This window comes from Glycine soja, chromosome 11 (assembly GCF_004193775.1).
Source record: "Glycine soja cultivar W05 chromosome 11, ASM419377v2, whole genome shotgun sequence".
NCBI classification, from domain to species: domain Eukaryota; kingdom Viridiplantae; phylum Streptophyta; class Magnoliopsida; order Fabales; family Fabaceae; genus Glycine; species Glycine soja.
The window spans coordinates 39900969-39926696 of record NC_041012.1 but is presented as its reverse complement, the minus strand read 5'-3'; the positions used below and the strand labels follow the sequence as shown (position 1 = coordinate 39926696).

Here is a 25728-nt window from a genome sequence, read left to right as displayed (position 1 = left end):
AGTACTAGAAGATCTCACAGTTGAAAAAACAAATTTCAGTTATCCTAGAATTGGAAAAAAGAAAGTTTAATATTATTCACGATTTCCATGAAATGTCGAATAAGAAATCAAGAAAACAATATATATCAAAGCAGTATACAGTTAGTGTAAATCTTTAGACGTACTGAATCTTTTTTTATGGATTCACTAGAACATGTATAAAAAGGCTCAACGAGAAATACTTACAAATAGCCTATTAATAGCGGGATTTAAATTCACATCATATCCTTATGAGATATAAATCTGATTTTTATCCACTAGATCAATTTTTATTTTTATTGGTACTGTCAATAGATCTATCTCTATGTATATAATGCAAATTCATATGCGTCAATCGCAGGATTATGTCTTCTTTTTGGATAAGGAGAAAATACTAAAAGTAACAGAGAACAAGAAAATCCACCAATTTAATCATATGACATGGAAATCTGCAGCCGCCAGCCTGCAAATGACCAATATAATTACTGAAACATCAATTTTCTTATTTACCTGTAGCAATATTCCCTTAGCTTAATTACCCTTGTGGTGATACTTGAGTCTATGATCTCACCTACCCTTCAGCAGCATGTCCATGTGATGACTAATGGGTATCAGCTGAGACCACACTCCTCACATATAAAGAAAAATTCTCAATCCTAGACTTGTCAAACTCACTGTGCCTTTGTTCCTAACGATAATCAATATGATAGGACCTCTATAATGGGGCGGTTCAATGCACTAGGCTTCCACCTTCTAAGTTAGATACATGCAAACAAAGAGGCTGCTTTTAGTATTAATTAAACCTTTGGCTTATAGGTTTATATATATATATATATATATATATATATAAACTTACTCTTACGTTTAAGTCTCATCATGACGAGACTACAAACACTTATTATAAATTCTAATATCATATTAGATTTCATCTTGAAATTAATTGAAATTAAATATAATTATTGAAATATATAAGTTACACTACAAAATTTAATAATATGAGATTTTCTAACAATACAAAACTTGTATATGTGCTAATTATTCCGTTCTATATGTCTACGGTCTACTGAATGTGTTCCAAATTCAACATGACAAAATATCTTTCTCTATCACTCTGATAAACCGGTTTTCCTGACACACGGATTAAAAACTCATTTGCATGCATGGTGTGTTTATCCTAAAAGGAATGCTGGCACAGTACTGTTCGTGTGTGGTCTCAGTTAGTCACATCATGAAACTGCACAGATCATCTAACTCAGTGCTCATTATTGAATATCCCACAAGACAGCCAACAAATTGAAGGCACAGTATGCCAAGACTTGCCACCAGCCTGGAGCTTTCTTTTCTTTCATTTCGGACGAAAAACAGCACAAAACTCCAACCCTTTGAAATAACATGTCCCCATGGGTTGATACTCACCCTTCAGCTATTAGCTTCCATATGCACCACCCTCATTGGTGCACCACTATTTCTAGTCCTCTCAGTGGCTCAAATTTGATCATGACTATTTAACTAGGCCCCATAATATAGCTGGATATCTATGGATAAATCCTTCAGGGCCACAAAGAATTAGTTGCATATATCTTATCTATGATACTTGTGATTTAAGATAAGATACGGGGAGCGTTTAATTTTTCCTTTTTCAAATCTTTTCCAAAACAGTGAGACATTATTATTTGACAAGCTTACAAGTCACATGCTTTGAGGAAGAAGAACAAACTCATCAGCTCCTCCCATTATAACCAATGAGCCTGCATGGTGTGGATCTCACGTGAAGTTTTGGAATCATCCCCAAAGGGTTGTGGAAAAAACAAGCCCTCGCATGTGTCTCTCGTTTGAAATTCTTGAAAAGAAGAAGTTAAAGAGACTCTTGTTTGATGTTTGAGATTGGATTATGATGTGATGAGGTTAGTCACTGTTTAAGATAAGGGTAGTGGTGTTTTTGAATTTGCTAATCTTTTTCATAGAAACGACAAATCACCAATGGCCGGCATTATTAAACTAAAAAAGCTATATTATATGCATTTGTGCTGAAATTTGGAAGCACGTGTATTGGTGTCCAACTCAAGCATAGGCGGAGTCTTAACATTGGATGAGGCATTGCAATTCTAAATGTGAATCTAATTCGGATATTCCCTCTTGCCACATCGGATTTTAACCTTCCATAAATTGTGTGGCATGCCAGTTTGTAGGAGCAACGGAGAAACACATGTTATGCAATTGGAGAGTACTACTGAAGAAAATCATGGGTGGTAGAAGATATGCCAAGTGGAGGAGAATCGTGCAGCAACAAAGAGGGAAGCTTTATATTATGAGGATATGTATCTCTATGCTTCTTAATTGGCATAAGTACTCTTAGCCAAAAACATATTTTAGAGTATTTTTCAATCAGCATTTAAGTGCTGCTGTATGTATCTACCTCAATGGATTACTCTACTTGACTGTTTATATTAGCAATCAAGGATCTTTTGTATCTAACTTTTCAAACTGTATTCAAGTTGAGGTTTGAAAATCAACTCAGAAGTGTAAATTCTCTCTCTCGATTTCGTTCTTTCTCTCTCTGGCCCCCCGCCCACTAGAACAACTCTGTGTTTGAGTGTTTGTTTGTGTAGTCTGAAAAACATACATATGGAAAATAATATTTTCAAAGGAACTTTTTTGGTGTAAACCATTGCTTGAATCTTGTATCACTTCTTGAATATGCTTAGAAACACTCATTCATTCCAGCAGAAACTGATGTAACTTAGACAGGATTGTTAATGGTAATTATAATTTAATGTCCTTCTTGAGAGTATATCAGAGCAAAGACAGACCAAAGTCTCAAGAGGGCTTACAGAAATATATTTACAAATTATCTTCCAATAAGATCCTCACATCGACAATAGGATACGATCAAATAATTTTCAATTTTCACTTATAAATGCTATATTGCTTCTCTATCGCAGGTGAAATCCTTGCGGGACAATGTCTTTTCATTATTAAATAAAATGTTTTTAATTGTGCAATGATTGAAACTATCTAAGAGAATACATACAAAGACAAAGGAATGGTGAAATAAATAAAGACGCCAATGCAGTTTTTATGCGAATATACTACATATAAAGTCAGAGAGGTGCATGGTAGATAATATATATAGGCTAATACCGACAGGGTTGGCTATTCTAGTATTCTTAATTAAGATGAAAAGAAACAAGTCCTTTTCAAGGGTGATTTTGGCAGGGGGACAGTGTGACAAAGACCACTTTGACATCTAATATTCCACTCAAGCCCATTCAAGCCACACGCACCTAGTATTACACAATTTCATACTACTTTCTCCACCACCTTCTTTTATATATATAGAAATTATATCAAGTTCCAAGGAGTTAAACTTTTTTGTTGTCTAGCCTTTAACTGCATGGCCAGACATTTCTTGTCATGGAGATTTCCTAAGCTTCAGTTATGGAAAAGGTTTTCAAGGCATTTCCGGGAGCAGAAAACTAGATTTTATATCATATGGAGGTGTCTAGTGATTCTTCCAAGGTGGTAGGAGCGATAATGAAGGTGTCTGATGATTAAGGGAAAAGATCATAAAATGGGCATATTGTTGAGTTGATTTGATACCAATTCAGTAGCATGGTCCAATGAAGTGGTTCTAGATTTGAATATGTATGTATTGTAATATGATATCAAGAGTTGTACTCATCACAATATTAAAGGATTTGTTGGTTGAATCAACCAACCACATTCTTTCTACTAAATGTTATTCTAGCCACTTATATATAAAATTTAAATGGAGCATCACAGATATTTTGATATTGGTTTTTAATTAAAGTTAAAATCTCACTTCAATAATTGATGTTAACCTTTATGCTTTCTTTAGATTAGGGGAAAAATTAGATAAAACAAGATAGATTAAAGTAAAAGAAAAATAGGATAAAAAACATTGTTATTCAGATAAATAAAAATAAAAAGGTGAACCAATTATTTTCTAAAATATTACATGAAAGGACTCTTTTTCCCTTAAAATACCTCTATATATATATATGTGGGTGTGTATATGTCGAATAATTGATTAACACAGCCAAAAAGAATCTGAAGTCAAATTGATGAGTCAATTAATTAACATAGCCATTAAATCGATTAAGAAAGGACATTGAATTCAGAGGGATCATCATTTTGGTCTCCATTTTATTCCCAAGTGAAGCATGTTTTCCCCAACTCGGCAACTCCGTATATATGTAAGAGACTACGTTCTTATTTCAATCATTTTGATGTAGCAAGCATGCAACCAATTGCATCAAGTTTATGAAAAATGTGGGAATTTGGATAGCAAAAAAAATGAGTGCAGCTCCTCACAATTTGCAGGTCCTTTCACTCACAATGTCAGTTTTCCAGAAGCATAATCGTAACTGCAATTGTAAGGCTTATTTAAATGGTTCTCAAGGTTACTGGTGCATCGCTCAGGTGACCCACCATGATCTTCTGAACTAAAGAAAAATCAAAGAGCATTAACTTTGAAATTGGACCACAAACCCCGTGACTTCCATTAAAATCAAATTAAAAGTTGAATTTTTTATGGTGTTGTTTAATATGTTACCTACAAACTTAAAACTGTAAAATGAAATAGGCCGGGTGGCCCTGACAGGCAAAGGGGTGAAAAGTTGAATCTTTATGCATTTCCCAATTTTAAAATATTCTCAAATTACCTTGTAAGGTTGCGGCAACCAGTTGTTGGGAGCATTTTGCTTCTCCACGAGCTCCTCCCACCCTTTTCTGATCCTCTTTCTTGTGCCTCATTGCTCCCCATTCCTTCCCACTCTGTCAAACCCCCCAAGAGAACTCATATTAGCCTCTATGTGTATACCAGAAGGATCATTCCCAATAAACTTTTGAAACAATTATTTCGGAACAAAAAAATTATTCTAGAATGAGGTTTTTTTTATTCCAAAAATATATATGTATTCTGAAATAACTATTTGATAATAGAAAAAAATCATATTTTGGAATAGTTTTACTGAAAAAAAAAAATCCTATTTCAAAATAGGATTTTTTTTTTCTAATATGAAATAGCTGTTTCAAAAGTACATATTTATTCGGGAATAACTATTTCATAATAAAAGAAATCCTATTCCAAAATAGTGTCTTTGGAAAGAATTTTTTGTATTACGAAATATATATACACTCTCAGACTAACTATTCTGAAAAGTATTTTTCCTAGTCTAAAATAGCAAACGCATGAAGCTTTGGATCTCTGATTTCCCTTTTAGGTGTTGCACGATGGTGGTGTGTGGCACGATCGATAGTGCTATTTTGATCCGTGGTTTTTGTAATGATGAGTGGTATGTGGTGCAATGGGATCAAAGTTTGAAGCTGGTGCAATGGTGGACGATGACATTACTAGAGGATATTGGAGAGCAGGGAGGAGGGTGGCATAAGGTGGTGTGGAGGATCAACACACATTATTAGTTATCTGAGAAAGAAGACAAAAGAAATAGGGCAAGATATTTTTGTCTATTTAGTTTCCTTTGGAAGGTGTATAATTCAAATGTCTTATTTGCTTGGCCTAGTTTATTGGCATGTTAAGTCAGGTCAAAATAATTTTTTTATTATCTAAATTTATTTAATTTTTAAAAGATAAATAATAATAACTTGGGCAAATAAACTTGATAATTTTCCTTATCCATCCTAATTTTGAGTAGCTTTATCCAAAATGAGAAACAATAGTTGAAGAAAAAAATTATTAAATATCATTTTTAGTTTATTATGTTTTAGTATTTTTTATTTTTTATATTAAATTTTAAAAGTTTCATTTTGATCATTTATGTTTTTAAATATATCATTTTAGTATAATAAATTTTTAAAAAATTATTTTTATCTTTTTTATTTTCAAAATTTTTATTTTAATCATTTTTTTCGCTTTCCATTAAAAATATTAGTACTTTGTCAATATTTTAAATCTTGGAATAATTAATTATTTCAGCCGCTATTATTTTACTTAAAATTATTGGTCCATTAAAATTTATTAGTGCTCCGTCAATCCTTGACATTATCAATACATTTGGAGCAATAAAAATTATTATAAAAATAAATACATAAACACTTGTTTGAATTATCATGAAATATTTTCCTATTTTTGATGTCAAGTATATTAATTTTGGTTAATGATTATATATCATCACAAGATTTCACTAATTTTACATATCGTCATCATCCTTAAATGACATTATCTCATATAGTAGCATTATTTTATAATGATAACACTAAACTAATATATTTTAATTATTAATTATTTTGCTTCAGTTTTTTTTATTAATTATTAATATAATAAAAAAAGAAACTCAACAAAACAACAAAAATAGAATTTTACATTCTATTTATAATTACGTTAGAAATATGTATTAGATAATGAAAATTTTACATATCTATTTATATCATAATAAGTTATTAAAGGAGGTTAATGTTAAAATTTTAAAATTCAAAATAACTAATACGCGTATGTCAAAACATACAATAGAAACAGTAAGATTCAGAAGAAAAAAAGAATATGATATTATACAAAACCAATGCTGACAATTAAATTGAATTTTTACACTTCACTAATCAAAATGATAATTCGTAATTATAAAATACACAAATATAATGATTATTGATTAACATGCATATGAAAAAAGAACACAAATATATAACTAAGGAGTACTTTTTATTTTAATGAATTTAAAAAGTGAGGGAAAATTATATGATGTTATTCATAGCTAAAGTATATTTTAGAGTAAATGAAACTTAACGAGTGAAATATGATACATGTCAAGTGAAAAGACATTTTGTTAGAAGAAAGGTAGATATTGACCATTAAATTTAACATTTATCACCTTTGTATGAACACCCTTTTGATATACACTATAACACTTTATGCACAAATGTACGAATAGTAGCCCCTTCCGGATAAAAAACAAAAAACGAGCTCACTGTGTCCTTGTATTCGATCCCTCCTCCTCTGCAGATTTCTTCCAGTTAGCCCTGGCTTGCTTTGACCTCCCTGAATGATTAAAATCAAGACCAGATATTATAAAGATATACGCATTACACAAACACACAATGCCTATCTGGAATAAAAATTTGGAATCATCATAAACAAACTTCAAAACAAATAATCTCATCACCGAACCCATCACTTTTAAATTCATTTTAATTCTTCTGTCCTGCATTGAAGCATTTAATGGAAAAAAGTATACCAAGATATAAATCATTTCAATTTATCCAGCAATAAAATAAATCATTTACAGTTGCATTAGAAGTAGGCCATGCAGGGATGCAGACCCAGACTATAACCTCAGTGCATGAGGTCCTAGGTTCAAACGTCAGTGCAACCATTCAACATTAAAAAAAAAGTAGGGCATGCAGAGATGCAGACCCACACTATAACTGTCAAAATAGGTCACGGTCCACAAAACATCATTTTTTTCCTTTCACCTGAGGTTATTCTGTATCAGTTGAAATTGTTCAACGTGAATCAATCAGTTTTTTCCTTTCACATTATGTGGGCAAGGGATTTTAAACAGGCAAACAAACACACTTAAATGGGTTGAGCTGGGTTGGCAATTTCTTGGCTTGCAACAAAGGTGAGCCAGGTTGGGTTGGCTCACCTGTGGGCCAGATTGGCCCCTATTAATAGCTCTAACCCAAACCCCTGTATAACCACCCTCCTCCCACTCCCGGTAAAAAGATGTTTTTCTCAATTCAAGCAGAAAATCATTTTTAAAAGGTGTAATAATTGGTCACTTACAGCTCCCTTTTGGACAGTCAATCTTCGGATTGATGGAGCCCGTGCTACAGAGGAAGCAGCCATAAAATATGTAACATTCAAATTCTGATTTTCAACAGTTTCATACAACTCGGCTGACTAAGTTTTGAAAGTTTATATTCTTAATTACCTCTTATGAACATCAACATATTCATCTGTCTCATCCACAATCTCCTCCTGCATCATTGGAAACAAATATAATCAGTATTGAGGGAATAAAGATGTACTAGTGTACTCAGGGTGGGGGAATATCTCAAATTACTGTAGTTTACTTGCAAAAGTTCTTCAAATACATCTTCTAAAGTGATAATACCAATCACTTCATCTTCAATATTATCTGAAAAGGAACCATTTGTCGGGGAATCACTACGTTGCAAACCAGTTGACTTGTTAATGCTTGGAGGCCTTGAAAACTTGTCAATGTTGGCAACAACATTTTCTGACATCTCATTCTGCTTCTGTAGTAATGGAGTAGTCAATCGTGAATCCCCACCAACCCCTATGTTTTCTTCATATGTCCCTTCACCAGTTGTTTTAGGAATCATTTTTCCTTTACCCTAGCCCTAACAACAGCAGCCATGTGGCTGCTTCCCTTTTGAAACTCATTCAGTATATCGTAAAGAGGCATATCTGATGGAACTCAGTAATATAATATAAAACATTACACAAATTACTGATATTCGACATTAATTTTTTTTAAAATAAATAACAAGAGAGAATAATCTTATCAATGAGAAACATTACACAAATACAAAGGGCTCTTCCATAAGAGCGAGTCAAGGATATAAAAATAATGATTGTGACTCCATTTAACATTGAGAGTTACCCCTTGACAAAAAAATACTGTGGGATTCTCCGGATGGAAACAGCACTGATAGGTGTCTCTGTTTCACGTAGTACAGTGAGAAGACTTTTGACCTAGTTAAATATAACTTAAGTGAAGAAATGAGAATTTAGAAAGTAATAAAAAGGGATAGACTAAATTAAAGTTAAAATGGGGAGGATTTAACACCCACCAGAAGAAGCCCAATAATGTTTTTTGGATTTCCGGAATAGACAGGAACTCGACCGTGCCCAAGAGCAAGAATTTTCCCCATTGCCTCCCTGATTTGAGATTCACAACATAGTTTAAAAGGATAAAAATTGCAAGAGTAAATATTAGTCACATGTTCCAGTAAATGGTGCAGCGGACAATATATCTTCAGCAACCAAAAAGCCCTTACAAAATAAGCAAATGTTCCTCTTCAAATCAAAGATCCATCTTCCAAGTAAATTTCAATAAACTATTTACAACCTATTCTATTTAAGAATATCATCCACTGTGAGACCAAATAAGTTACTCGACTGCCAACTAAACTAACCACTGTCAGTTGAATTGATCAATCTTTGCAGGTTATATAGCCTATGGGTGATTTAATAAGTAAATAGACAAATATATCAGATAATGATCTCTTGGTTCTATGTTTCCAGTGACTTGAGTGATGCATTCATCAGTTGCTGCCTTGCTGGCATTTGGATTAATGAGAAGGATGTCAGGTATATAAGGGAACAACCCAGTTAGGAAATAAGAAGGGCATATTGTGGAGACCACATGTGAAACATTTACCTGAATAGTAACATGCACATTAATGAAGAATTATGTCTTTGTAATCCAAATGAAAAAATTTAGTGAAGATACACTAAGATGCTTCAAGATACTTACCAGTCCAATTTTGAATTAACATCCAAGGAAAAAGTTGATTCAATAGGACTATAGGAGTCATGGCCTCTTCGGCAGTCTGACCAAAGAAAAATCAATATGGTGATAAAGGAAATTTATATACAAATCCAATCAGCAGATTCATCTATTAGAACAAATCCAATCAACGTAACCATTTTGGACAACTTATCCTAATCTGCCTAATCCATTTTTTCCACAGCACGTCATTGTTTCAATTTAACCACCTACAACCATTTGCAAGAAGCTAGTTTCACAGAAGTCGTAATTCCAAAGTAATTTCTCGTAAAAACATTGCATGAAACATAAATTAATCCACTGGAATTATAATAACCTCTCCTCCAAAAACAAGGCATGTTATTCAAACTATTCTAACTTAAAAATAGAAACTAATTCGAAAAGGAGCATCGCAATAATTCAATTAATTACCTATATCCATGGCAGCAGCATTACACAGAAGCAGAGTCACTAGCAGCTGGTGTTGCTTTTGAACCACCGGAAGTATAACCGCTGCATGCACAAACACAAAACATAACACAGACAAAATTTTATATACAACTCCATAATTAACAAATAAATTGAGAATTCGTAATTTCGTAATCCGAAAAGATTATATTTAAATTCGTTCACTGAAAAACAGGAAACGGAATAGAAGACGGAAAATAGAAAAGAGGAAAAACCTGCTTGTTTCTTCTAGGAGGGAGAACAGCTGCTTTGAAGAATCTCAAGGTCAACGAGGCCGAGAGACATGAGACCTAGGGTTAGACCTGACATGATTCCGGCGAAGATAACGAGGGAAAAGGAGATCCCGGCGTAGACGAACAACCATACCGATCCGAAGGGTATGCCTTCAGGTGCTCCGAGTTGGTTCCGAGTCACCATTAACGCGCTCACCACGTTCATCGTCGTTCGTTCGCTCTTCTTCTTCTTATTTTCTTATTCGTTCTCTGGTCTGGAGTGTTCTTCTTCCACTGCCAGCAACAGTGCAGCTCGCAATTACCTCCTTGGACACGTGGCGGAACCAAGGACCTTTTTCGTTTGGATGCGTGGATATTAAAGAGTTGATACTCTTTAATATTGTGTATGATAAAATGAAGATTACAGGTAATAAAACTAATTATTTGATAAAAAAAATAAATTTTTAGATAATAATCAAAAGGTGTTTTATTTTTTCGATATAAAAAACTTAATTAATCCAATTTAAAAAATATTTTTTTAATTAATAAATGATAAAAGAAAATTTTATCAAAATAAATAATTTAATTTTAGATAAAATGATAAATAATAAATTTTATTATTTTATTAAAAATAAAAATAATAATCATAAATTTAATTTATATTTAAAAGAAAATAAGTGAATTTGAAAAAAATCTTATAAGTCAATTTTAGTTTTTCATCCTTTTAAATATAAAAAATGTTTGCTTTTATAAATATTTTAGCGTCAAAACATCTCGTAAACTTACAAGGTTTCACCCGAACCAAAAAAAAAAAAAAACAAAGAATGAAAATTATGCAACAATTTTTTATTGGTTTCTTGAAAACAACGTCAAGGCATTAAAACATCAAAGAATCAACTAACAAGAAGTTAAAAGCATAAAAAACAATGATGATGAGAATGGATCTTCTTATATACATGTATGATAGGTATAAAATTTCATGTAACGTTTTTGTAAACATTTGTACATTATCACTGAGTTAAAAATTAAATAACCTTAATCATAACTTTTGAGATATATAATTACCACAGAACTGATAAATTTATCATATATAAAATTTATAATTGAATGAGAATATAAAAAAATATTTATATTATAAATTTATATTTTAATTAAATTCATAATTATATATGTATATTTTTTTAATTATTTTTGAACTTATTTTATTTTATATTTATCAAAAGAAAAGTAAATACAAAATTTTCAATATTGCAACGTGGAATTTGAATATAAGAGGTGTTAATAAAGATGAATCATGAATGTATACTAGTGTAAAGTTAAAAAAAAAAAACAACTGACTAGATTATTCTTTAGGTTGAAAACCAACTATTATGTCAAATGGGCCAAAGGCTAAAAAATAGTAAATACTAGGCTAAGAACTCCAAGAGGCTAGGGAAGAATAATTTTATCGTACTTTTATAAGGTAAAACAAGTTTTGTTGTACTTTTTATATCTAACTATATTATATATATTATATATTATATGATGATGAATATTCAACTTTAAAAGAATAGTGTGAGGGAAAAAATGGAAATAATAAAAATGAGATTGTTAATATTGATGTGTGTCCACAAAAGAAGGAATATGATAATAATGATTATATAAAAAAAAGGATTAATATAACATTGATAAGGAGAAAATGACAAAAAAAAGATAATAAAGATATTTTGGCAAATTCAAATAAGGTCACGTGAGACATTAGTGAGAATAGTGAATTATATGATTTTCAGTCTTACCAGAAAAAAGAAAAAAGACCAAGAAGAACTTTAGAGGAGTTAGTGAAAGGAAGATGTTATGGTAAATAATATTCTCAAGGTTTGATTTTTAGATTAGTTAAATAATATGTGTAATCTATGTAACTGATCTTATCTACTAAGATAATGTTTTGTTGTTATAGTGGGAAATTTAAAAGATAAATATGATACACTCTTTTAAACACATTCGATCTTTTATTAGTTGATACTTTTTTACTCATTGAAATTGTTGACAATTATAAAACTTATCTTATTTAATAGACATCTCTATATATTTGTATTTTTAAATATATTTTAACTAATAAAAAATTTATTCTGTTCCTAACACTCCTCAATATAATACAAAGGAATTAACATGCAGTAATTCAACCCTTTTGTATCTTCCTGGGTTATGGCACGATTGGCCTCAAACTCACGAACGAACAGGCTGATTGAGCCTATACCACCAAACTGATTGAATATGCTTAATATTCAAGGAAGAAATTAATTTGCCTTAAGATTAACTTTTTTGTTAATTTGTGTTTAAATTACTCTTTTGTTAACTTTTCATAAACATTTTTAACTTAGTCCACTTATTAGCTTTTCATAAACATTGAATTTTATTAATCCAACCATTTTAAAGAGATTGCATTAAGTAAATCAAATATAAAGTTTTCATATAATTTAAAAATTATTTGATATTTTATCAATTAATTAACTTTATTTTAATATAAAACAATACTTTTTAAAAATATATATAAATATTAGCTATAAAATTATGAATGTTTAGTTCATCTAAAATTTAACATGTATAATCATTAAAATAGTATAATATAATTCAATGGTTAAATTTGCAAACTTTGTATATTATAAAAAAATATTTATAAACTTACTGTATATTTTGATCCTTACCTTGATGGCCTGATGTGATTATATATGTTGCTTTAGAACGTCCCTGCCAACTTTATTTGACTGAAGGGTTTATCTCATATAATAATTCATATATATCATGTCACCATAAGTCGGTGTAGTATCATATTTTCTGCTCTCTTTGTTTCTGCATGTCGTCAAAAACTTGTTGATTTTCGAGCTTACAATGATTTGATGAGTGTAGACTTGTAGATTCTAGTGCCTCCAAAAGCGTGTTTTTTTCTTTCCCTGATCTCTCGTAGAATCTTAGGCTGCTAGCTAACGCGTTTTTATAATTTGGTAGTGATGAGAATCAACTAATGTGGACTACACAAATCACTCTCACCCACTAAAGACACATGCTACGAAGAAGCTAATTAGCCTAGCAAAATGCCACAAATTAGCCCAAAATTAAGAAACGAAATTATAGCAGCCGGGACAGTAGGGTAGAGAAAAAGACTTAGAATAATGCACAACTTAAATTATGCTTTGGATAGACTTATAATTATTCACCAAACGAAGAATATGAAGTACACAAGGATATACGAAGGAAACAAAGGGATCAACCCTGCAATGGAATGCTCCACAATTAATCCGGCATCAGGTTACTCAAAATAGAGACGAACACATGACCTAAATTGGAAGTTCCTAGACACACTTTTGACTTTTTAATCTGTTTCTTATTGCAAAAGCATGCACACGTGTAGTATTCTGGTTGATGTATTTTGATGTTACTGGATTGGTGGTTAGAGGGTCATATCCACATCCAAGTATGCATTTTGAACAGGCTAATAAATGATGACCCCTTTCGTTTTCGTCATGCATGTATGTATAGCTCGCACATACTTAGAACCTGCTCAAAATTGGGCTCTGATCAAATCCTCGTGCCAAAAATGCAAAAGTGTCGTGTCATGAGTGCAAATTCTATCGTCAATTATTGCACTGACGGTTTATAGGCTGCTAAAATTATTGCAATTATAGGGATTCGGATTTAATTTAATGATTTGGCAATGTCAAATCGATTTTATGTCACAAAATGTGATTGTTGATTATGTTGGGAGGCATAGAAGGCCGTGTTTCATTTTCAAAACAAAAAACGTACGATTCCGTTAGCTGGGTTTTTTGACCTATATGTTTGATAGATTTGGCTTTAGTGACAAGTGGAGATTGTGAATTCAGGCGCGCTTGATACTTATAGTATCACTATCAGTATCAATTTGTACTGGCAGACCAACAAAAATAGTTCAAAACAAAAGATCCCATGACACCTTTTTCTTGTTCTTAACAGTATCCAAACTTGGACAAACAAGATCCCATGACACGTTTTTTGTTAAGCTAGATTTAGCTAACGAGAAAAAAGTTTATTTCATTTTTTCTTTTTAGTGTTTACAAAGAAACTTATCTGATCTTAGTTAGAAGTGCAGAAGTTATATAAGTGTGTTATTTTCAACGGTTAATGTCAATGGCCTTCATGCAAATGCATATAGATAAGGCTATGTACAATAATCTTCTTTCGTACCTTACATATATAGCAAGGACTCTTCTAGTATTGTGTGTACGTTATTCATGGGGAGGACAGTGTTTCTGATCACCTCCAGCATGCAAATGACAGCATCTTCGTGGGTGACTCTGACGTGACTCATGTATAGGTTATGAAATGTATCTTGAGACTTTTGAAAATTGACTTTCTGGTTTTAAAGGTTGATCATTACTTCAAAGTTAGTATGGTTGAATTTAATGTGACTGAGCTAACCTTACCCCAAGCTGCTATAATTCTAAATTGTAACATTTGGGATGTTCCTTTTAAGTATTTAAGGTATTTCTACAGGACTGAATCCAAGAAAATTTTCTACATGGGATGCTTTATTTGATTTGATGCAAAATAGGTTGATAGGATGGAGAAACAAAAAATTATCTTTGGTTGGCTTCATTAATCTCATCAATGTCGTCCATATATACTTAGCTCCCATTTTATTTCCTCTCTTTTCTTCAAATTAAAAAATCAAAGACATTAATTTCTTGTGGAAGAAGAATGAAGAAATAGAGAAAATTTCATGAGTTGATATACTTGTTTGTAGGCCCTAAGGAGGAAGGAGGCAATTGGCGTAAAAGAATTTATGGAAATTTAACTTAGCACGGCGGGAAATGGATTTGGTTGAAGGCCAAGATATTCTGGAATAGAGTCATGGGGTTTAAAATTTACAAGAATTAATATATGGGAGAGGTAAAGAGTATTTATTGGTGGAGAGATTTAGCATGTATAGATATTTCAGAAGTAAACAAAATTGTTTGGTTAAGCAAGAATGATAACAGTTAAATAATTGTACTTTGATAGTAGAAAATCAAACAAAATTATCTTAAAAAATAATTATTTAGTAATTATTTGCACTTAAATATTAAAGAATTGATGTTCATTGAATTTTGGCTGCAGATATAAAAACTGGAGGTACTAAAAGCAAAAAGTTGGAAAAATAACGAAGAAAAGAAGAAACCAACAACAAGGCCCAACCCAACGTCTCGCTCAACACACAGCTCGCGCCGAACGTAACTGGAGACACAGGCGTTAAGCGCACAGCAGGCGCTAAGCGAGTAAAACAGGCACATGCACTAAGCGCGCAACAGGCACTAAACGGGCAAAACAGAAATAGTATGTGTTAAGCGCGCGACGATCTAACAGAACATAACGCGCTAAGCGAGAGGAGCTCGCTAAGCACACAATCTACACGCGCTGAGCGAGGGATGTCATGCTAAGCGAGCCTACCAAGGCCCAAGATCGACTTCGGTAGCTATAAATAGAAAATCAGGCCAAGGGGAAACAACACACTGAGTCTCAGAACATCCTCACTACTACCTAAAGCTTGAGAACTCCTACTCTCTTCTTTCTTTTGTATCCATTCTTTCTTTCATCCCTCTCATTGCAAAGCCCTCATGGCCATGAGTGACTAATTCCCTAGTTAGGATCTGACAGGCCTAAAAAGCCAAGCAATGTATGGTGTACTTCAGGTTTATCAATGCAAAAAGATTCTTTTTCAGGTTTTTCTATTCTATGATCTTTTCTATTTTATCTTGCATTTTCATCTTTACATTCTTTTGGGGGTTAGATGCTCGGAAAAGGATAACTTCTAATAAGATTTAAAGAAAAGATGCACGCATTAGTTTTAGAAGTTAGATGTTTGGGAGAGAGTAACTTCTAATAGAACAATAAAAAAAGATATCATAAGGAAATCATTGCTAGACATAGAATGGTAACTTTATGCCCATGCATTTAGCAAACATCTAGAATTTATTCTTCATGCATTTTATTTATTGAGTCTTTTAGATGTATGGTAGACGAAGAGTGTTAACTAGAAGTCTAAATCTCTTTTTGGAAGAAAGCTTGAGGGGGGCAACGTGGAATGTGGATGTACCTACAAAAGCATATTTTTCGGGCTTTTCCATTTATTTTCATCAAAACAGCATTCATATGCAAAGGAATAACATTAGAACTTTCATTGAGGGATGAATCACCTTCACGTTACAAGGGAGAAGGATAATTAAATAGTAAATGATTTTTAGAGTAGGAAAATAGTTTGGTGGATGACTTTTAGATGTATGGTAGGCACTGTGTTATGAACTATTAGGGAGCAATAAATTGACTAGATAATTCATTGAAGAATTAGTAGCGAAAGTGTATTTTCTGAGTGCTAAAACGTACGCTTTGAAAAGTTACAGTAACATTTCGATAAAAAAAAAAAACCCTCTTGATGAGCATTTGTATGACATTCAACATTAGTAAGAATCTTTTCTGCACTGAGAAGATTAGGAATTGAGAGTGGTGGGATCATTGTCTCTCTTGCATTCCATACCTTTCTCAACAAGTCATTTTCTCCTCTCATGTCCTTTCCGTTATTTTCCTTGCTTTCCTTTCAATTCGTCCCGAGATTGCTTGTTTTGAGTTTGCATCTGAGTTGGACTTTGCATTGTGGTTGGATTCAATTTTCAAGAACAAAACACTCAATTCAAAAGGCTTTTTTCTTTTATATAAACATGATTCTTAAACAACATTGAACCCGCCAATTTGAAGCTTAAATGAGGTTACATGAACAAGTAATGGCCAGGAGGTTTTCTTATAATGACAAAAGGATCAATTAAAACCCAATTATTTATTTAGATTATTCACATTAATTAATCTTCAATACCCAAACTAATTAATCATGATTTATTAGCCACATCTAATATGTGATAGTTTGATGCTCCTTAGTTTCTCTTTTACAATTTGTCAAAAAAAAATGTCTCTCTTTTATAATTTTTTTTTATCTTGGATAAGAGATCATGAATGTACTCTTTAGGTCACTTTTCCTGCTTGATGGAAAACACTCATGCGCGTAGGAACTAGATGAGCAGTTGTAATTGGGTGGAATTACTTGTAGTTTGGACATGCAATAATCCTCTAGAGAGTCTCTACGAAAAAAAAAAAAGCAATCAATTTAAAAGTCATGCGTTATTAATTTCATAATTAATGAAATTCGGGATGTGGTAATTATTATGAAACTTGATGATTCTGATTTTTTAAAAATATGATAAATTGTTATTTTTATTCTTGTCATTATTATTAAAACTACTCTTATTAAAAAAAAAAGCATAATGACAAGGATATGTTAATTTAAGTATGACGTTTTATTATTAGAATAATTTAATTACAGACATTTAAAATGTGTCAATTTAATGCTCTTGAAGTTTCTTTTATTTTGCTAAAAAAATAATAAATTGTTGTCATTATTATGATTATCATGCATTTTCGTTGTTACGTTATTGTTGTTGTCTTTTTTGAAAATTAAAAATTAAAAAGATTTAATTTAGACGTGGCATTTTATTAATTTTATGTTTTAAATTAAGATAAACTGAGTTGTTTTTTTCTTTGCTGAGTTAGATAACCTGAGTTGTGATAACATGATAATACTATATTAATTAAATTTAACTAACTTCAATTTTTTTTTTATAATGACGATGCTTTATTAAGAAGAAGGGCCAATAGGCCTACCATCATCAGATACAATACTGAGCAATTGGGTGGGGGGGGGGGGGGGGGGGGAGGATTTCCTCAACTCAATATCTCTCTTTAGCTACAAACATTTTCTAAAAATAACGTATCTTTGAGTTCTTTATTATATTGACGAATGCATTGAAATAGGAAAGCTCTTGGTCGAGATAATATTTTTGTTTTCTTTCTATTTTTATTTAATTTAATATTTTAGTTTAAATTAACTGAATATTTTAAAACAATTAATAGTTTATAAATTAACTAAGAGTGGTTATTTTTAATAGGTGTATTTGAGTTGTAATAAAATTAAGTTTTGGACTCTTTTTTCTTTCTTTCAAAAACCAGTTCTATAAAAGTAAAAGGATTTTTCAATTACTTTTAAAAAAAAAATTAATTGATGACAACTTCATTAATTTTACAAAATTTCATTTTGTCTCTGGTTGTGATATATTTCGAACACGTGACAATGAGTATTTCATGCATTGTACATTTGTATTTATTTATTTATTTTTTATTTTAATTAATATTAATATGTAATATATAAAAGATAAATGTCTTTGAATTTAAATTCAAATGGGAAAGATGTACAATGTCAAATTGAAATACTTAATTTGAATTTATCTTTTAGAAAATAAATTAAAAATAATACGTGGCGTGTCTTAAAAACAACTAAAATAAGAAATTAAGTTAATTATCATCAAATGAACGTATTTTAATTTAATAGTAAATAGAAATAGTTGTTCTGGGAAGTTTTTTATTTATGAATATTGTTCAGGGATTTAATTCTATAAGCAAGTTTAAATAGCTTAATAAATTACTTAAATTTAAAATATATTTTCTTGTCGATCGAATTATGTATACATAGTACGTAGAGGCCTATTAGTACTTCCTTTCGGAACATTATGTCGGGTTGGCTTAGGACAAAGGTTGCATAACATTTATTATACGATGAAGTTTTAACGTTTTTCGTGAATAGTAGAATAATATATTGCGTCCTCTTGTGTGTACTCAAAATATGTTTATAATCACATAGATAGCGACTGATGGAGACACTGTTTTATCACTATATTAGCGTTCACATTGTACGTAAGTACCCTTTGATTTTTATGTAGTCGAATGCCGTAAAAGTTCCATATACGGTTATGGTATACACACACAAGTTCATTTCATTATATATACCACAACTCGCTCGTCGATCATTCCGAGACAAAGGGGATTTTTGGATATCCTATCTCAATCAAGCTTTAACTTTGTTATTTTGTGATCACTCAGGATAAGAGGACAAAAATTTAAAAATGGAGGGAGAATGAAGGAGGAAAAATTCATAGTACTCTCTTTTGTTTACCCTTCCGTGCGTGGCTAGCATTTTGTACCGTGTCTAACTCATGACCTACAAAGATATTCTATATATTCATGCATATATTGCTTTCTGTTATTATGAAAAAAGTGCAATGGAACTGATTACTATAGAAGATGCATATAGAATGTATGCCCATGTTAGAGCTAGCTCATCTATTATTAGCTTAGATTCATTAATTCCCGATTTTTTTTATTCTTTGGTGTTACTTGATGATTAGTCTTTTTGGAGAAAGAAGCTACAACAGTGTTAGAGATTGTGTAGCATTTGTGATGACAGATGGCAAGGAAGAGCATGCATGAAAGCTGTAGGGCAGAAGTGCTTATAAATCTTCCTTCAATTCTCGTTCATCTTTATTTTGTTGATTCCCATCTAGCATCTTTCAAGTCAGGGAGCACACTTGTTAAACAATAATTCTTGTTCTCATACACAACGTGTATGCATGCATGTCAAATATTTACTTTATTTAGGCTTTAATTTATTAATTACTCGCATTCTACAAGAGCAAAATCAATAAATCTTGGCAAAATACAGTAAGTGTTTTTTTTTTTTACTTTATAACTTTAATAACAATTCATCAATTCATTGATCCTGTTTGTATCTATTAAAACAAACAGCTTCGTATACGTGTCTCATAAAATTAATATATCAAGTGGAGTTATACAGAATTAACGAAACCGACGGACTTATATTTATTTGGTATTTTGAATTGACGTTTATAGCTTGTCATAGACACGTATGACTTCGTACAAGAAATTGGTAATTTTCATATGATTTTTTTTTCTCTGATTCTATCTTTAAGAAGCTTATTATTGACTACAAAATCATATTGGTTACTGCACCAAACTCAAGAACAAAAGAAAAATACATTATCGTACATGATGCACCACTAAGACGCAGAGTTCGTCAGCATATAGTTGTTCAGATGAGTGACATATTTAAATTAAATTTTAAAATATCGTAATATAATACGAACTTGTTCATACATATGGATAATATATTTTGCATTTCCTTAATAATCTTTTCAATCGATCTCAATAGACAATTAGTGATCCACCGAGGCTTGTAAAGACAGGAACCCCGTTGGCTGCAATGTAATATTGATAATATACTACAAGTTGTGTACTCCAGCATTTACAAATGGCAGGCACAAGAAGCCCTATATAGTTACCTTAAATTGATAATGATATCTACTAATTAAAATATAGATAATTTGATAGTGATGAAAATGCCTATAAATCACTTTCATACTAGTTACTGAACTGATAAGAACAGATACTATACTTTTTATATTATAACCTTTGGAAAATATATATTCTATGCATGTTTGATGTGGACCAAGATGCTCATGGAAGCGTTGGAAAATCATTACTCATACTGTCTTTTTTCCCTTTTCTTTTTATATGGGATGCAAAGGCCAAGACTTTACTAAAGGTGATTTTGACCATACAATTGCATTGTTAAAATATAAATATGTAAACGTTTCCTTTTGTCAAAATTTTCAAGGATTTCCCAGATTTAGTACTAGCAATTTTTTTGGTGTAAAATTCTCTATACTCCAAAGGGGAGGTAGGGGAATTAAGAACAAAAGGTGTATTTTTTATATATAAAAAAAAATATGCCCGTAATATGGGTCCACTTTAGCTTTTAAAATATGGGGTGGTGAGTGGGAGTATAAAGGCGAGCTGTGTGTTATATATTGGTTGGAATCATGTGAGATGAAGAAGACATAGGGCTTCTGCGAGAGTATTGCCCCCACGTACCTTTTTTTTTTTTTCTTCCCCTTTTGTCTCTTTTTCAAGATTCCCAATAAACACTTAGCATAAGAATATAGTGGGTAATTCATTGAATAGTTTTACTCACGCATCAGTTAATATATAGAAACTTTGTTTCACGTAATAAAAAAATGATAATAATTATACAGACCCAGTAGTTAACTAAAACGTGAATAATAAATAAATATTCTCTAGAGGAATTGTATACCGCATTCGAAAAGTTTAGTATCAACTTTAGAGGAATTGTACCCATCATTAGTTGAAAATGATCACAACCCAGCTAGCTCGATCAACTCAACTCATGTTGATCCATCTATATCTATCCATCATCACAAAAATATATATATTATCAAGTACGTTCAATCAAATCATGCGTTGCTGTTTCTTGCACTGGGGTTGGGCTCTCTCACCCGCTGGATCTTGAATAGACGGTGATTGAGAATGCATTAAGTCGATGAAACGGACATATGAATAATAAATGTACGTAGTGGAGTACATGTTACAATGTCTTTTTCATGGTGGGAAGGAGGCATGGCTTAACCAAGTCCAACCCCAAATCCAATCCTGGATCAGGAGAAATTATGGAAAAGACCAAAACACCCCTATTCCCCTTCTGGGGCCCCACACACCACTAGTGGGGCATGGGGACTTATACTCCAATTCCTATCACAAATCAATCACCAGTAAGTAGTAACTGTGATCAAATTCAACCTTCTAATTTTTAAATTGGACCCACTCCAAAGAAGCCAAACTTTTGCTTGTGCTTGATGCAGGCGCACCACAAACTATCAGTACGGAAAAAGGTGATCAAGCTCCTTGTTGCAGAAAGTAAAAAGCATTTTTGATCTTTCACTATAGTAGTTTACAGTTACGCCACTTCAAACCGTTTTTTCCACGGATCCCAATAATGCTTCTCCTCTGTACGGCCACCAAATGTAGGTACTTCCAAGTCCAACGTTGGGGACTTGGGATGCAAATTTTTTACAAGATGCTATAGGAAACGCACAAGAAGTAGTACTATGCTACAACTTTTTAGGAACAATTTGATTGTGTGAAAAAAAAAGAATTCAGAAAAAATACTTGAATTAAAATAAAGAAAGGAGGTGCGGAATTTATATATAATTTTAAAAAAATTGTTATTTTTTTAATTAATATGAGCATAAAATGATTTAAAATTATTTTTTGTCAGAAAAATTCAATCAAAATTTGAATCTTGAATCATTAAATTAAGTTATATAAGTTGTTATCACTTATGTTAATAGTTGTTGATTTTATTTCTCTTCTATTTGAATTCCAATTTGTTAAATGAAAATGTAATTTTTTTTTCACTTCTACTTAAATTACTATTTTGTTAAATTATAACAATCTAAACATGTAAGAAAAAACCCTTTTTTGTTATCTTTTCTTTAACTCAGTTAGTTAAGCGCAAGATTCAATGTGAAGTATAAACTCTGAATGAGTGCGTTTAATCTCTCACAGTATGCTTCACTTCTTTCCCATTCAATTATTCTCTCTCCTTATAAGAATATGAGTCTCCCCTTGGATTAAAAAACACTTGTTACCTTCAAATTTAAAAGTGTTTTTGTTTTTTTTAGGGAAGTGTTTTGGTTAAATATAACCATACTTTTCAACTGTTTTAAAACTAGTAGCTACAAGATTTGAAGAACTGAAAAAAAATAAAAAAAAATAGAGCAACTTGCTAAGTAATTTCAGGCTATATACCACAGAATTGAAGGGTACATCAACTGTTTCTTATTATGCTACTTTTTTTTTTTAAATTACTCAGTTAAAAATAAAAGAACTCAAGAAAAAAAAAAGTATACTTTAATAATTTTTTTCATTGATACTGACAACAACTTATCTCCCCAGCTTCAAATAGATTTTTTTTTTCAGATTTTTTCCTAATGATTATTATTAATAACATCCCCTGGCACAATATGCAGTGAGAAGATCATATTTCATGCGCGAAAAGATAAAATAAAAATTTCCGTCACATCAGTATCTAATTTAACAAGCATTTCCCGAGTGCAACGGTTACACTGTAGTAGGTCCACAACGTTAGCCAACAAAGCAGCAGGGATTGTATATGCTAAGCTCCATTAACAACTTATTTAATTAATTTATACGGAATACACTTAAGTATTCCTGATACTGATGTAACCCTAAATAAAGAAAAAATCCATTAATATTTTCCATATATATAATCTGTCAATAAGTTAAATAAAATATTATATTCATATATATTTATCAAGTACCGATACCGACACGAATCCGATACGAACACGTGAATATCGTAATATCCAAAATATAAAATGTAATAAGGATGTTGTGTCGGTATTGGACACTGACATGAACGCGTGTCAGACATCGAATACGATAAGAAGTTAGGGTCTATGTGCTTCATATATATATAGATATAGATATAGATATATATATATATATATATATATATATATATATATAGTAAGTAAAACATTTACTAATACCAATGACATGACCTGAAATATGGTATAAAAAAAAGAAAGAAAAAAAAAAAAAAGATATGCAATGGCATAGTGTTTCAGCATGCGCCAATGGTGTATATAGTGTATAATATAGATTCTCTGGCCCTACTAGTCTTCCTCTTCCTCTTCCTCTTTTAACGCGTTGCGGCCATTGCTACCGGCGCCGCCGCCGCAATTACATCTTTGTGAGAGACGATTCCGGCAGGGACGACGTGGTGCGGCGTTTTCTTCTCCCCGTAGAGAAACTTGTGGAGGACGATCAAGCTCTTGGCGAGCACGTGATCGTGCCAGGCGTCACGTGACCCAAGGAAAACCTCGGTGGCGTCGAGGCGGTGCATGTTCCGTTTCCACAGCCCGTGCAAGCGGTGGATCTTCTGAATCTGACGGTTGGCGAGCGTGCAGTTGTTGATCTTCAACCTTGCAATGGCGGCCTCAAGAAGTCTCTGTTTTGTTCTCTCATCAACGCCTCCATTAGCCTCTGCTCTTAGAAAGTCATCGAATTCGGGCACACCAATGGCTCTTCGTATCCCTTTAGTGTAATCGGTTACACTGGGGTCGAAGAATTGACGAACCTCGTTGACTTGACCAGCTTCGATCATGCGGTCCACACGTGCCTGGAGGGAAGAATGGAGAACCGGGAGTGACACGTCAACCCAGAGGAAACAGCACTGGTACCTTAACCTAAACTCGGGATAATGATTGACCAACGCGTCTAAGTAAGAATTAGAGCCTCCAGCGATGATGGGTAAGCCATTTTTTTCCACAATGGAATCGATAGCCAAAGTGGCGTGGCGACAGAAGTCGTTGGCGGTGAAATTTATGTAGGGGTCAACAGTGCCAAGCAGATGATGTGGGACCCCAGAACACTCTTCTTCGGTGACCTTGTTGGTGGTGATGTCCAGGCCCTCGTAGACTTGCATTTTGTCTGAGTTCACTACCTCCGCGGGTTGGAAGTGTTTGGCCACGTCTATGGCCAACTTCGTTTTGCCGGTACCAGTAGCCCCCATTATCACCACCACCTTCTCCTTATTCCTATTATGAAACAACGACTCCATCGATAGTGATCCCTTTTGGAAGCTTACTAGGGGCAGCTCCTGTTTGCAGGCGCAGGCTGATATTGAGATGTTCATTTTTTTTTTAATCAAAAAAAAAAAAAACTATACCTGCAAAGTTCACCAAACATTCATCTTTTTTAATTCACTTTGCGTAATCCATGTCACTATATTTAAACAATTCACCTCATGCTAGTATTAATTTATAAACAATTTGCTGCCACTGGTTTTTTTTTTTTTTCAATTTTAATCGATCACCAAATGGACAAGTACTCCAGTGACGAGTCAAATTTGATTTTTTGATTTATAATTTCCTTAACCTATTAGAAAACTAGGAGAATCTACTAAGGGAGATGGAGGAAGGAGGAAAAATCTACAAAAGGAGCTTAGTCTAAATGGATATATAGGAATAGTATGTGTATATATAATATGGATTATGGAGGGAATGAAAGATGTTTTGTTTGCTTAGAAACAGAGAGGTTAAAGCAGGGGAGGAGTAAAGTAGGGAAGAGTATAGTAAAAATGGAAGAAATTACAGTACCCCACATGTAATTTAAATGGACCACGATAAGAGTACGTACCGTCAGTGTCAAAGATGCGGCGAGCGATAGAAAAAATTACTATAAAGTAGTAGTGTTGTTGTGCACACAGGTTTTGGAGGAGGAGGAAGAAGAGTATATATGTATGATTTGATGATTCTTTTGTGTGTTGAGTTGAATATGAATTGGTTTGATAGAAATTTGTAAGGGTGTGAAGTGTGAAGGAAGTAGTTGATTAGAATAGAAGGTTTTTGTTGCGGGGAGCGATTATGGAGATGGGTGGATTAGTGAGAGTGTTCACTGATCCGTGGATTTTCTGGCGTAGCAAATGAAGCCCACACTGGTATTTATAATAGAAACGAAAACCTGTGAAGGCCCACTTCAGGCTTCACATGAAAATGAAATGTTGAATAATAATGCTTTTCCGATCTTGACCTTGCGAATTCAACAAATTAAAGTAATGAAAGGAGATAAGAAGTAATGAGTTGTGAATAGAACACGTAAGAAACACTATTAGCAGCTTGATTCGTAAGAGCCGAAGGTATACAGGGATTACTGGTCCACAGCGGCGGACCCCAACCAACCAAAAAGTGCCTTTGGCCCTCCTA

The 25728-nt window shown here is 32.5% G+C and overlaps 1 protein-coding gene and 1 pseudogene across 2 annotated transcripts; both read right to left on the bottom strand.

Moving 5' to 3' along the window:
- Window positions 1-7924: 7924 nt before the first annotated feature.
- LOC114373312 lies at window positions 7925-10545 on the bottom strand (annotated as a pseudogene).
- A 12937-nt stretch (window positions 10546-23482) lies between these two features.
- Window positions 23483-25447, bottom strand: LOC114374836 (adenylate isopentenyltransferase 5, chloroplastic-like). Of its 2 annotated transcripts, none has more exons than XM_028332541.1 (2): window positions 25163-25447; window positions 23483-24692 (listed from the first exon to the last, which is right to left on the bottom strand). In XM_028332541.1, the coding sequence occupies exon 2, from the start codon at window positions 24657-24659 to the stop codon at window positions 23664-23666; it is 996 nt and encodes a 331-aa protein (XP_028188342.1). In that variant the 5' UTR covers window positions 24660-24692; window positions 25163-25447; the 3' UTR covers window positions 23483-23663. The 2 variants fall into 2 exon arrangements, with proteins under 2 accessions (XP_028188342.1, XP_028188343.1); XM_028332542.1 differs by having other exon boundaries at window positions 23483-24623.
- Between the last annotated feature and the right edge of the window lie 281 nt (window positions 25448-25728).

Excerpts from the sequence above, each read along its gene's own strand:
- LOC114374836 (XM_028332541.1), bottom strand. The coding sequence starts at position 24,659 with ATGAACATCTCAATATCAGCCTGCGCCTGCAAACAGGAGCTGCCCCTA.